The sequence below is a fragment of the Aspergillus eucalypticola genome (genome assembly GCF_003184535.1).
Source record: "Aspergillus eucalypticola CBS 122712 chromosome Unknown BO83scaffold_19, whole genome shotgun sequence".
NCBI classification, from domain to species: Eukaryota; Fungi; Ascomycota; class Eurotiomycetes; order Eurotiales; family Aspergillaceae; genus Aspergillus; species Aspergillus eucalypticola.
This window is the reverse complement of record NW_020290293.1, coordinates 530647-543585: the sequence shown is the minus strand read 5'-3', so window position 1 is coordinate 543585 and position 12939 is coordinate 530647. Positions and strand designations below refer to the sequence as shown.

The 12939-nt window shown below is 47.3% G+C and overlaps 3 protein-coding genes across 3 annotated transcripts; 1 reads left to right on the top strand and 2 right to left on the bottom strand.

The window, feature by feature from the left end:
• The first annotated feature begins 2425 nt into the window (after positions 1-2425).
• BO83DRAFT_75540 (uncharacterized protein) lies at positions 2426-2755 on the top strand. Its single transcript, XM_025537581.1, has one exon. It carries the CDS (start codon positions 2552-2554, stop codon positions 2720-2722), a length of 171 nt encoding a protein of 56 aa, XP_025386245.1. The 5' UTR covers positions 2426-2551; the 3' UTR covers positions 2723-2755.
• Positions 2756-4754: 1999 nt separating this feature from the next.
• BO83DRAFT_273846 (uncharacterized protein) lies at positions 4755-7762 on the bottom strand (the record flags this gene model as incomplete). Its single annotated transcript, XM_025527064.1, has 4 exons — positions 4755-4876; positions 4926-6060; positions 6112-7465; positions 7521-7762. Coding segments are annotated over 4 exons (2853 nt in total), but the record flags the coding sequence as incomplete, so codon positions are not given.
• Positions 7763-9693: 1931 nt separating this feature from the next.
• On the bottom strand, positions 9694-11795 carry BO83DRAFT_418739 (uncharacterized protein; the record flags this gene model as incomplete). Its single annotated transcript, XM_025534837.1, has 5 exons — positions 9694-9987; positions 10043-10260; positions 10317-10585; positions 10638-11670; positions 11720-11795. The coding sequence occupies 5 exons, from the start codon at positions 11793-11795 to the stop codon at positions 9694-9696; spliced, it is 1890 nt and encodes a 629-aa protein (XP_025386243.1).
• Positions 11796-12939: the final 1144 nt, after the last annotated feature.

The window sequence follows — 12939 nt, the reverse complement described above, 5'->3', positions numbered from 1 at the left end:
ATATTCGATAACTGAGGTCATATTGGCCCTCCGAATCAGACCCAATCGTCAGAAATCTAACCCCAAGTAACGCAGAACCCAACCCCCCCAAAAAAAGAAAAAAATCCAACAAAGGCTCACCCACAGGGGAATGAAACTGGAAAGGCTTGCTGTATCCATTGCACAGCTAACAAAGCCCTCAAACCCTTCGAATCATGACAGGTATTGCCACCAACCCTTCCAAGCCACCAAGAAAAAGAAGAAGCCAAGGGCGCCATCATGCCAGGCACGAGATTCGAAATAGTTGGAATGAACCCTAAGTAAGCAGTGGTTAGTGCGAATTCTAAATTGATATGACTTGTCTATCATTTACCTAGTCCATAACTGGCAACGCAAGGGGGTTCTTGGGGGGTTTGGGGCCCCGCCTGTCTCCTCGACGATAAGGTTTGGTCATTTCTTAGCGCCAAATTCCGGTCGGTTACCGATCCGAATACCGTGGTAATTTCTCACGTTTGAAAATAACGAGCCTTGTATTAATGAACCGCCGTTTTATTACACGTATATGGAATTCCTGCCCTCAAAGGCGAGTGTCTAGGCAAGGTAGAAGCCAAGTGAATTCAACAGAAACAGGACTCCTATTAGCTGTAATTCAGAGGAGCGTAGGTTTCAAGGGGTTTTTCACTGATTCATCACCTAGACATCCCTTCCTTGAGAGACAGGGTTAACGGTGCTGGTAATGTCAGCAACACGAAGACGATGGTTGTCTTATCTGGGGAAGCATGTCACTCAATCTATGTTCTCCCTCATTCGGGCTTACTATATTCGGCTAGGGAGCTTCCAGCTACGCTTCCGTCAGTGGCCAGGACATTGCCCAGCCTATGTTCGCAAGAGGTTGACTACACATTCCTATTGGTACAGTGACCGAAAAGGGTATAGAAAACCCATTTTTGTGATCATGAATACTACCATTTAACATTCGATATCATGACTCGAAGTATGTAGCATCAACTATGTCATAGCATTCGACTTTCCTCCGGAAGAAACTGGTCAGGAGATCTCGAGCATGCCTGGTACTTGCAACGAATGTGCTACTTCAGTTTGCGATGACCAAGGGCATTTGTGCGTTTGCCGGAAACAGATTCATAGGCGAGGATACCGTAGAAAGAAGCAGGAAAATGGGTGAACGATGATGCTATTCGATTATATGATATCATACTCTGGGAAAATGGGACATGCCTGCCCATTTTCCGTATCTATGAGTGAGAAACAGACTTTTGGACCACTAAATGCACTAAACTGGATTTTTCGGACGTAATAACAATCAAACCGTCGGTTCCTCTATTGCCCACCCAGGAAAGATGCTGCAACAGTACAGTCTTGTTGCGGTACCATAACAGTGTTTTCCCGAGTTCCTCTCCACTTGCGATCGTTACATACTCTTCAAAGCCAACAAAGCCAAAGAGAGGTCCACTTAGACACTCAGCCATCCCAGACAACATTTAGAATAGCCCCAGATAGGAGACCTTTGCAAATTCTCTGCTTTTTTCCGTCTTAGGAGCAATTGCCGGTCAAAGCACCCGGCCAATGATGAAGTTATAGCATTTCAAATCACTGGGGAGTTAGTGCTAACTGCCTACATCCCTATACCCCAATCATTACATCAAGATCATGACTCCCATTGTTTCGTTCCGTTCATGGACATGCGCGTACTACGGTTGCCCCAAGCCGATGGATGTCTCCGTGGCGTGACACTGCCTTCCTGCATGTAATACTAAATTAGAACTGAGTACTGTCCCAGGAGTTCCCTCTAAGGGAGAACTACTGAATTGCAAGATACCGCAAAGACTTATTCTCGATTTTAAAGAAACCGAAGTAGGCAAAGCCTGTTTATCTCATCGGGTAGGACGCATTGGTGAGCTAGTTCGCCACACCACACACAATGACCCACCCAACTACTAACCTCCCGGCGTGTGGCTTAAACGCGGCCAGAAGGCGCGGGTGGGTGCCACTCGGGTGAGCTAGCAGGTGAGGCCGCTTTATGGTCGCGCGACCGGGTGTGAGTTAGGGTGAGAACGCAATAAACAGGGTGAGAGCGGGTGAGAATCACCCTGCGTCGCGCGACCACCGCACGAACCCCCTCTCACCTGGGCTTAGATGCAGCTTCAGTGGTTCACCTTGATCAGGCTGAAACCGTGCTCTCTTTGCACTTGCCGATCCATTGAATCCTAACCCAGGATTGGCCAAGTCAACGGCGAGGCTGACTTCAATGTCGCCTTGGGTTAAAGTACGTAGTGTAGTGGGGGAACCGCTGACGGGTCTGTAGTAGGCTGTTAGTATTGAGTGCTCGGGTCTGGCTTGCGTTCTTGGCATACAGCGTTTTTGATTTAATCAACACCTTCTCGTTTGTTCAAGGAGAAAATTCGCTGTTCAGGAAGATGGTTGGGAGCTGCTTCATGGGACAGCCGACCGTTCGAAGCAGATTGCTCTTCCTAGTCGTTCATTACGCTCGATCGATTGATCCTCTCCGCATCCTTTTCTCGAGTACCCTACAGGTTACAGGGCTTTCAGAGGAATGGGGATCTTGCGCGGTGAAGCGGTCTTCTTAGCCAGAGTATTCTATCTCTTCTGTCCTCGGTGCTACCTGAGCGGCCTAACCTACTTCCTCTGTTTGGTGGTGGTTATCTCGTTGTGCCGCAACCTGTCTGTTTTGCTCAGACTGCCGTTAGTGCATCCCCCTGTTTAGTAGTTAGTGTGTGCTTGTTATTAGACGTCGCGCGGACAGTTAATGTATTCCCTTGCCTCAAGAAACTAAGCTATTGTCAGAACAGAAATGAATAAGGCATGTGGGTGCGCCAATGAATCATAATAGGTCTGAATCGCTACAAGGCCTCGGTCTGGCAATTTAGGTGGGCATAAACGTGACTAATTATGCCGGATAGTTAGTTGTTATACAGTACCTCCTTTCTCCGGATATCTACCAATCCTGGTGCTGCGACAGCTATATCGCCTTTTAGGCATTGACATCCCGTAACTTATGGCAAAACTGAAATCCGCGTGGTAACAGTTCCAAATCACACGGCAACAACTGCGTCGTACATCTTCGACCAGCCTATGTTGGAGCACTAGCCCAAACTGAGTAATTTGTTCAAGGTCGATCATGTCAACGTACTAGCACAGGAGTAAAAAGAACAGTAGTTTTCTTTGCTTGCATCCTCTTCCGCTAATCCGGGAAGAGCCATCGGCACTAGCAGATAGTCCGTCTCTCGAGGAGGATTGAACCGTCTCATCAATCGCAATCTCGGTACCGGAAGAGGGCGAGCCCCAGATACTTGTACCTTGGAAGCGTCTCCTCGATCAGCAGCAAAAACTAAAACTTGAGTAGGCTTTCATAATTGGATTCAGCTTTAACCGTGCTAATCATTCTCAGGTTTGAGGCATTGAGGACGTGAGTGCGGTAGTGAATACGAAACCACTTTATCACCACCAACTATATCATTTTTAATGGACCTGTAACGGGCCAGAGCCCTATGTTGATCACATGTGTCACGTAAAGTCTCCTCTACTCAGCCGTCTTGAGACCCCTTGTGTTTACTTCCCTTCAAGCCTTCGATAGAAAGATTGTCGACCACGCCCAATTGATCTAGTTCGGCTTGAGTCCTCACAGGACCGGCGCGATAGACGATCTCAACCGTGCGGTAGAGGTTGCGGACATGGCAGTAGATGCCATACCTCAAGACCACCCCGATCGAGCCGTTCGTTGAACAGCCTTTGAAACTGGCGAGGAAGATGGATCGTGCGTTGCGCGGTGAATTGATTATCCCACAGACACTAAAGAAGAAGGTGGATAACTTACTACGTTAAAGTATTGATATCGCCGCGATCGGCGGTGTTGGATTTCACCGACATATGCAGAAGGAAGGTGCTGAGATCTTCGTGATATCGCTCTCTCAGATTGACCGTATTATCAAGAATCAGGAACCCGATCGCGCGGTTGAGGCGTCAGAGATTGGTGCGAAGATAAAGCGGCCTTGATACCTCGCCGAGGCCTTTCGTGGCTCTCACCATCGTCATCTCTGTATAGTCTCCGCTTAAATAAATTTCGCTACAGCCTCTTTTGCAGTCTTCTCCATCACTCCAGCTGCCCCTGCTGTTCTACCAACTTTGGAATAGATAGCTGGACGAGGTAATGTATCCCAGACGAGCACCATTCCACCTCTATCTTAACAAGAGAGATACCTGTGTGCAAGGAACAGCATCAAAGAGAACTATAGGCCTCAAATCGAGACAGCCTCAAAGATTCTCTTTCTACTGTTTTCCTTGGCTCATCTGTGCGCCTTTGGCTCTGGTATGGTATGTGTTGTCGAGGAATACTTACTAAATCTTGTCGGATTGTGCTTTGGTCACTCGAAGTCTCCCCAGAAATATAGATTGAAGCGCATCCCCGGTAGAGATAGATTTCCCTTGTTCAAAATCGCAGCTCTTTCTCAAATAAATCGCCAATATTGTGACAAGAGCCTATCTTTTGGAAAAGAGTGCGTTCTGCACCGAATACTGAGACTGGACAGAAGCGAGAGAAGGGAGAAGTGCTGGAGGTGCAGTGCTTGTCCTCATACCATTCGGTCTCCGCCAGTCAGACTGCTCGAAAATAGCTGGTCTATCTACACCTATTTCCCAGTGTCGCAAATATGGAGGACCTTAGTACGTTTGCCACGACACAGCACAACCAAAAATTATTTCTCCAGTCAATACACTCGACATTAAATCTGCTTCTGGGTGTAGTACGAGAAACTGACGGGCCCCAACAAGCCAATATTCTGCGCTTCCAGAGATCCATAGATAGAAGGCCAGGTCTTGCGCAGTTTGTTCCACAGAGTAGTGGCAACTGTAATTTCAATTTCTGCAATCTGTCAGTATGCAGATCATCCCTCAGTTTGTATAGGACATACCATTTGGACCATTCTTCACGTATGAAGTGACATTTAGCGGTGCTCCAGACAGGAAGTCAACGCCCTCCACTTGCACGCCATTGATTTTCAAGCCCCAACTACCTTCAACATCACCAATGTTGATAGAAACAGCAAGAGTGTCTCCAGAGTCCTTGCTCTCCTGATGGAGAGATAGATCGACTGTTGTCTTGTAGGTACCGATGCCACTTGCATATTCCAAACCAGTAATATTCGTCCAGGGCTTGAGGTTGCTCAGCTTGATACTGGGCAAAATGGTTTTGCTAGTCAAAGACGAGTTGAGGCCAATTTCGTTGATATACGTGGGAGCCCAGTCCTCAACGGATAAGGTCCAAGACGTCGGGATTACTGGTACTGGCACGTTATTGAATTCAACACTGAGAGTTTGCCCGGTCGACAGTTGCGCAGTGTAGGTTCCGTTTTGACTCGATCTCAGGAACATGTTTCCCGACTCGACAAAAGCCTCTGCATCAGTAGTGATAACATGTTTGCTGAAATTGGGGAGGCCGTATGGGTTTCTTCTGCCAAGATAAATTGCCTGTGCCGCATTCGTGCCCAAGGTCAAGTTGACTTCAGTGTACCCATTGTTCGTGTTGAATGCAACAATGGGTCTCACTTCACCAGTCCAGAAATTCATCATGAGCGGATAACCTTCTCCTTTGAGGTAGACTGTCTCATTGATTGCGGATGAGCTGTAGATGAAGTAGATCGATTCAGAGTCGCTGATACGACGTTTGGTCGTGATGGTGGATACATTGGATGCTGAAGAGTATCGGACAGATGACTGGATTCCCAACGCTTTGAGAGCGGCGGGAGCCTCAGACTCGGAATTGACGCGCTTTGTGGTCTTCAAAGAAGTTATTTCCTTAAAGGTCTGCTGGATCTGGCTTTTGACCTGGGTGCAATCCGTGCAGAACGATTGTGGCTGTGACGGAGCGTTCCCAATGATAACGACAGCTAGACCTGACTTCGCGTAAGAGAGAATTTGCCTCGCGCTATCTAAATTCAGAGAGGTGACGTTGTTGATCAAAAGGGCTCTATACTGAGGGCCATCCGGAAGAAGAAGCTTGTTATTGACTGTGGCTGAGTACTCTGCCAGTAGCTCTGGGGTTGGAAACTATCATTTGGTTGGCGACATTGACAAATATCAAGTATACAGCGGTCTTACCTGGTAAGAATAACCAGCATCGTTCAATCCAGTATCGTCCCATGTTGCCGTCACACCCCATTCAGTGTTGAGAATGGCCAAATCCACCGAAGGAGAACCTGATTGCAGCGTTTGATGAGCACGGGCCATATATATGCTCGCATTTGGCGCAAAGAGCCATTGAGGTTGGCGCGGACCCCACGCATCCGCGAAGCCATTGCTAGTCGAGCCAAGTGGCGTGAAAGGGGCAAAGCCAGGCCACACGCTTGATGGAGAGTCACGGTACGGAGAGCCATGGATGACTGCGTGACTGACACCGAGAGAGTAATCCAAGTTCGCCGTACCAAGAAGAAAGCTCCATGTGACTCCATACGCCTTGCCCATGTACGCTCCCAGCTCGTCAGAAAGTATCTTAGTGCGACCGGCAACGTCTCGACCTGTCGCCAAAACACGGAAAGCGTCATTGTCTCCCTCAAAGCCGAGAGACTCTCCCTCGGGAATATCAAGCGCGGAGGCTGCCCGCGAAGAGTCAACAGTAGCTGTGTAAGGCTGTAGACGCAATTTGAGACCAAGCCCATTAGCGAATTTCTTCAATCCTCGGACACGGTAGTCGATGTACAAATCCGTGACAGTGGCGTAGAAATCGTACACAATTCTCCTTGCAACTTCATTGTCGCCTGTGAATGTGTTGGTATCTTGGATGACGTAGAACAAATATGGAGTCAAATCGTAACCTCGACGCTTCTTGAACTCTTCCATAAAGTTGAGCGTCCAATACTGCTTCAACTTCAGCTCAAGTGAGTCTTCAAAGATTGATCCTCCTTGACTCTTCATAATCTGGCGCAGCTCGTCGCTTAGGATGTTCTCGTTCCAGTAATTCACTGATGCCTCCACGCCGGCGCTGGACAGATGGTCGACGATGTACGCTGGAAAGGGATAAGTGACCTTTGGGGCCTCAGGGTTTCCATCATACAGATTTTGAATTTGTCCCGTCCCTCGGCCATAGAATGCAACAACGATATAGCCCCCATCCTTTGGTGCAGTCCAGGACAGTTGGTTATTATGATAATAAGTAGTCAAATCCATCACTGTCGATGGCTCAAATACAATTGTTGTGTCATTGACTGAAGTTGCGTTGGTCCGCGCCGCTAGGACAGTAACCAGCTTTGCGGTTGCATTTATCGATGGGTTCCCAGTTTCTTTGCCGGATGGTTCGGCAACGGGTAGAGGAAGGGGCCCCGAATAAGACTTGCCTGCAGCGACCAAGATCTGTCCGTGAACTAGTTCTTTGGAGGTTTCTGGAGAATCGGGTGTGAATCCTGGAACGCCTGTTGGCCAGTGTGGACCAAGAGTCATGTCCACATAAACACCAAGCCTGTCAATGTTTAGCTGACGGAAACTTCCTATTGCGTTTGAATCTAGATACTGACTTCTGTGCCGTCTTGTAAGCAGCAAGCATTCCGGCATTCCATCTATCTCTTGCCCATCCATAAATTTTTGGATCCATAGGTACCTTGATGCTGTCTTCAACGTCACTTATCTCACCACCTCCAAATCCTGCCGCAGCAATGGCCTGTATTTCGCTCTCAACTACTGAAGGCTCAATCCAGCCTCCAGGCCACCACCAACGAAAACGAGGCGCATCGTAAGTAGACGGAACTGAGAGTTTACCGATGCTAATATCACGATTCACAATATCGGATGGGCTAAATGGTGTTGCGTAGACAGCAGCTGGGATCTGAAGAAGATTCACCAGGGCAAGCCAGTTGAGAGCGCTCATTGCAAAACTGAAGGAAGGAGGTTCGGCTTATGAACACTCTTTGCTCTGCTTTTTCGAATGAGTTGGATCGCGAGACTGCTGTAGATTTATAGTAGTCATTAAGCGCGACTTACCCTGCTGGCATAACAACGGATTTGCGAAGACTGGCATTAATCAACTCAAGATCGGTCTATCATTATCCCGAGTTGTCATTTCCTGTCCTACAATTATTGTTTCCACTACAGCAGCATACTCCACATCTCAGAAAATGCCAGAAAATGCTAACATTGGTGGCTGCCGGAGTGTCGGAAGGATATTCACTGGAAATTGGTTTGTCGCATTGAGCCCATTCTCTGCTGAATCCTCATGTGGGCCCGCAGTATCAAAAACTAGGACTTGAGCCGAGAAGCTCCACTTTCCGAGTCCTCATCAAATTCAATGCGCGTAGCGATGATGCTGGGCTTCGTCAGTGGAGTGATAGGTTGCCCAGGGCCTGCTATACTCCTCCCGCGAGTGGGTGTGTCGGAAACCCTCTCCCCAGATCCACTTCATTAACCGCCGCGGGATCCACCAAACTCCGAATTCCCGAAACTTAGACTATCTGGAGAAATAAGGCATTTTTCTACAAAGTATCGGAACAAAGACAGAATGATTGGACTCCCAATTCATTCGACCCTTACAGATCAGTCCAGGACATATAGTTCCGTTTCATGGAACTGATAGAACATACTCAATATACGAGTAGTCCAGGGTCAATCTGGCAAAAATCCAGCAGATGGAGCTCCTGCTCACGCACAAGTTGCTTGAAATTGTCATGCATAATACTTCTGGGTTATTAATATAACTATTTGCGTCAGCATATCAGCCCTCGATGACAGTTTTACAATTGGAATAGCAAACATCTTGCCAACGTGATTTTGATGGTACGTCAAGCCAATATTTCCAACTCTGCCTACTTTCAAGAAGTCCCCAGAGGAAGAGCCAAATTTCAATTCCCTTCACGGCGATGTTGAGGATACGAAGTGATTAGGAGCATCATTTTAGCTCATTATACCGAGTACAGGATCAAGCTGCACAAATTCACTCCCCAACATATCGCATAGTATTCGACCGGGCCTAAAACTCCCTACATTCGGAATTCGATGGGTCCTGACTGATAGATCGGATCTCTGTGGGTCTAATGCGGCATGGGTTCCCCGCACTGAGGGTTCCATCGGTCTAAAACCGAACAGAAGTCAAAATAGCAGACCCAGTCATGACTTGCGATGTATCCCAAGGGATAATGTCGTAATAACAGAAGAAGACCTTTCGATTCATATCTAGAAATTGTCTTGTTGGGTATCTGGCTACAGAGTTTCTCCAATCATCAGATTCAGGCTTTTGAAATGTCCCTACATCTTAGATACAACATTCGTTTAAATCAATTTCAAATTGCTCCCTAGGGATTCCCTTTCTGGTGAGCATGGTTCTATGATTGTCACAGCTTCGTGACGGCAATAGCAGAGTTGATGTAGGCATGGCTATGTAAGTTTTGAGTCAATCACTTATAGATTAGTATCGATCGTTCCTCGCTAGGTATGGCACGAAGTCAAATGCCGGCAAATCTCTGCAGTGGGACTGAGCAATCTAAGAAAGGAGGAATCAGAGCCGACCGACTAAAAATCATGTTGAGCTACTGCGCTGGCCCCGCTTACCTGTACGCTGTTGATGAAATCTGCTATGGCGTTTGACCGAGCTACGAAAAACGGTATGAGATTTAACGGTTGACGTACAGTCACCAAGGAGGTAGTCATACATATTGTGAAATTCATTACTGACTAAGCCACAATTTGAGTGTGACTCATTCATAGGAAGCCGTATTGATTGTCCAGAAACTGATTCATCCAAGGGACTCCAGACTGCAATAGTATGAAATTTGGAAGCAACTCGTCGGGGTTTTGAATTATTCCAGCTTTCTGTAGAACTTGTTTAATGACGGGAAGTCGCGTTGAAGTGAACTTTTGTTCCTGTGTCTGTTCCATAGCATGTACACAGGCATGGATGAGAGACGAATGCAATGACATCCTGTCACCCCATAAGCTATCGATGAGTAGAGCATAGCAAGCATTTTCAAGGAAGAACGCGTTCAGAGGAAGACTCTATAGCATGTTAGCGAGTTGAAGCTAGCTTCGAGAGAATTAAGAAATATTGAACCTTTTGTATTAAGCTCGTTTTGTATAATCGGGAAAAGAAGTTAATGGTCTTTGTTGCAGCTCGAATGGCATATTCGCATGCTGCGGATATGATTGCTGCTGTTTCACTTCCTTCAGAAGTGTAGTGCAGACTCGAACCAGATTTGATGTTACGAAGTGACTCCATTGCTTTAATTAGTAAGAACGGTCTGTATAGGACGATCAAAGAGTATTGGAACACTGGATATCGAGTTAGATAGCTCTCGAGAGGTTAACGAGTGGATGTCTGTACTCACACACTGTTCCCATATTCGGTTCATCTCCTTCTGGGGCGACTTGGGAAGGGTCTTCCATTAGCCAGAAGTTTTCAAGACGCTGATGAAGCGAGCGCAAAGCACTCCATAGTTCTATAAAATCCAGGTTTTGTTGCTGATAAAGGCTCTGGATGTCGGCAAGAATGCGAAAGAATGGATGCATGAATCCAATAATTGTTTTATCGCTTTTCGGTAAATGTTTCAGGTTGCTAGAAAACACGGCTTTGCGGCCTAGAGCAATGCACAATAAACTTATAAGAGCATTCAGTAAATTGCTTACAAGGTCGAAACATGTTCACATACCTTTCTGTACAGCAGAACGCTGAGATGATGGCCTGTTCTTGAGCTGATCGTGTTGGGCTGTCCATTCCAGCTGCCAGAAATTTCGCGAATATTTCGCCTAACTGTATCCATGCTACTTCAAACGATCCGCAGTCGGTGTGATACTGGGCGTGGATAGCGGCAGTTAGTTTAGTTGCCCAACAGTTAAAGAATGAGAAGTCACTTATCATGAGCATATCACTCTGTAAAGCGAGGATGTCACCCATGTAGAGCGGCGTTGCTTTGTTTCTCTGTGCCTCTCTAATGAACATTTCTCCAATGTTCCCATGGCCGGTAGTGATTGACCCAATGGCAAGTAGAGGAAACATAATCGAGCGACGAGCCTTATCCTCATCCTGCGAGATTGGCTGGTAAGAAAGCCTTGAAAGACATGAACGGAGACTGTCAGGGGATTGAAATGGGAGGATTTTCCAAGAAGTTTTGATATATCGCTCGAGAAGAAGACTCTGAACCTGAACAGGGACTGTGTCTAACGGGCCTGGCGGGCTAAGGTTCAACGATGGTGAACAGAGAACATCATTTGTGGCAAATGCCTGGCGAAGGTACTCCTGAACATCTATATGTTGTCTAATCGGCGATCCTTCTGTCAGGTTATGGTGGTGAGAGCCGTACGATTCGGCGATCAAGTCCAATATCAGATTGAGCACAGCGACGGGAGACGTCGGACCGAAGATTCTGGTGATTTTTCCTCGCCCCGAACGGCCCTCACTTGTTTTGGGAGCTCGCAAAACGTATCGCAGATCACTGCGTTGTTGCGCGTTCCATGATCGTGTAGATTGGGAAGTGCAACTATCGCTATCCGGTGATATACTCTCCTCAACGCTCTGAGCGGCCGGCAATACCTGTTTTGAGTTTCCGAGCTGCCTCCTAGCGCTCTTGCGGAAAATGCAAGGAGTCGAGTGCTTAATACACGAATGACAGGGCCGGGCCCCGTCGCATTTCACTTTCCGTTGTCGGCAGCTTTCGCATGCCTTGAACACTCTGGTCCATGGCGCTATGATATCAGTTAGCGGTGCCAGGCAAACTACAGATCTGCGACTTACTCTTCTTATTGAAATCCCTCATATTAGCGATGTTCAATTGACGTCTTTGTGAAATTTGGATGGAGTCCTTCAGCATCTCGAGGCACGGAGTGATGTAGGCAATAGCTGGTGTCGGGCTGGTGTCGATCGGGTATACCTAACGATATTATACCTAACGATGTCTAGTTGCGTTGGGGAAAGGCGGGGTAGGGTGTCCGGGAGATCCCTGCCCGGCTCGTCTTTCTGGGTGAAGATTTAGCGCAATTATATGAAATCTAGATAGGATAGTCACCGTAATAGTTCACACTGTCCTCCGTCATATTAAGGCCCCAGTCGCGGAATATTCACGCGATTGTCTGACTAGATAGTGTGGCTTGTAGCCAGAATATCCAAAAAGCGGCAGTAGATTCCTACCCTGTAGTTGGATTTCTATCGGTTTTCTAACAGGAGTGGCCTGAATCAGCTATGCATTACCAAGGATTTACCAGCCAATAAGAGCAACTGAATCAAAAGGAGGAGTGTAGAGACGCAAACGGGAAGAGTGATGATCGTATGAACTAAACTATCGAATTTTGTGGGGGTTGAGATACCCATAAGAATACCAATGACTCGGGGGGTTACTAACCCAGGGGTTCAGATAGCAAAATACGTGTAAATCATAGGGTGGGGAGTACGGCGTGGTGGTGTGGTCCTGGATGTGGCGTTCCATTAGAGGGAGAAATTCCTGCTTTGGTCATAGGGAAAGTCCAGAATCCTCCATCCCTCCTGATTCCCCGTCAGGGCGGTTCAATTCACTTGAGACTATCATATTGAGCGGGTAAATTAGCGAGGATGTGGGAGAGAATAAGCGGTAATTTTTAGTGCTGTGCCTGACTCCGGGGTATCGAGTACCACGGGCAAATGTTGAGCAAACGTGGCCCATTCAGAATGTCTTCGATCCCTGGCCTCCGAACATGAAGTCATATGCTCATGACACTTGATCTCTCTATCTCTATGGAATATCATTCTCAGTGGGGTGCAATTGGGCGTGCATGATCAAGGTGAATATTCACGATCTTTAAAAGACTTGGAGATTCCCAGAGTTGGCGAACCTCGGAGTCGGACAACGCTCGGTGTCATGTCATCTCATCTGCGGGCTACGGACTCGGCTACTTTTAACCCGGACGGTCACTACCCCGCGCCATTACCCTGGACAGAAACGAATGGCAAGTACAGGAAATTTGGAGTTCAAGTCCAATGTT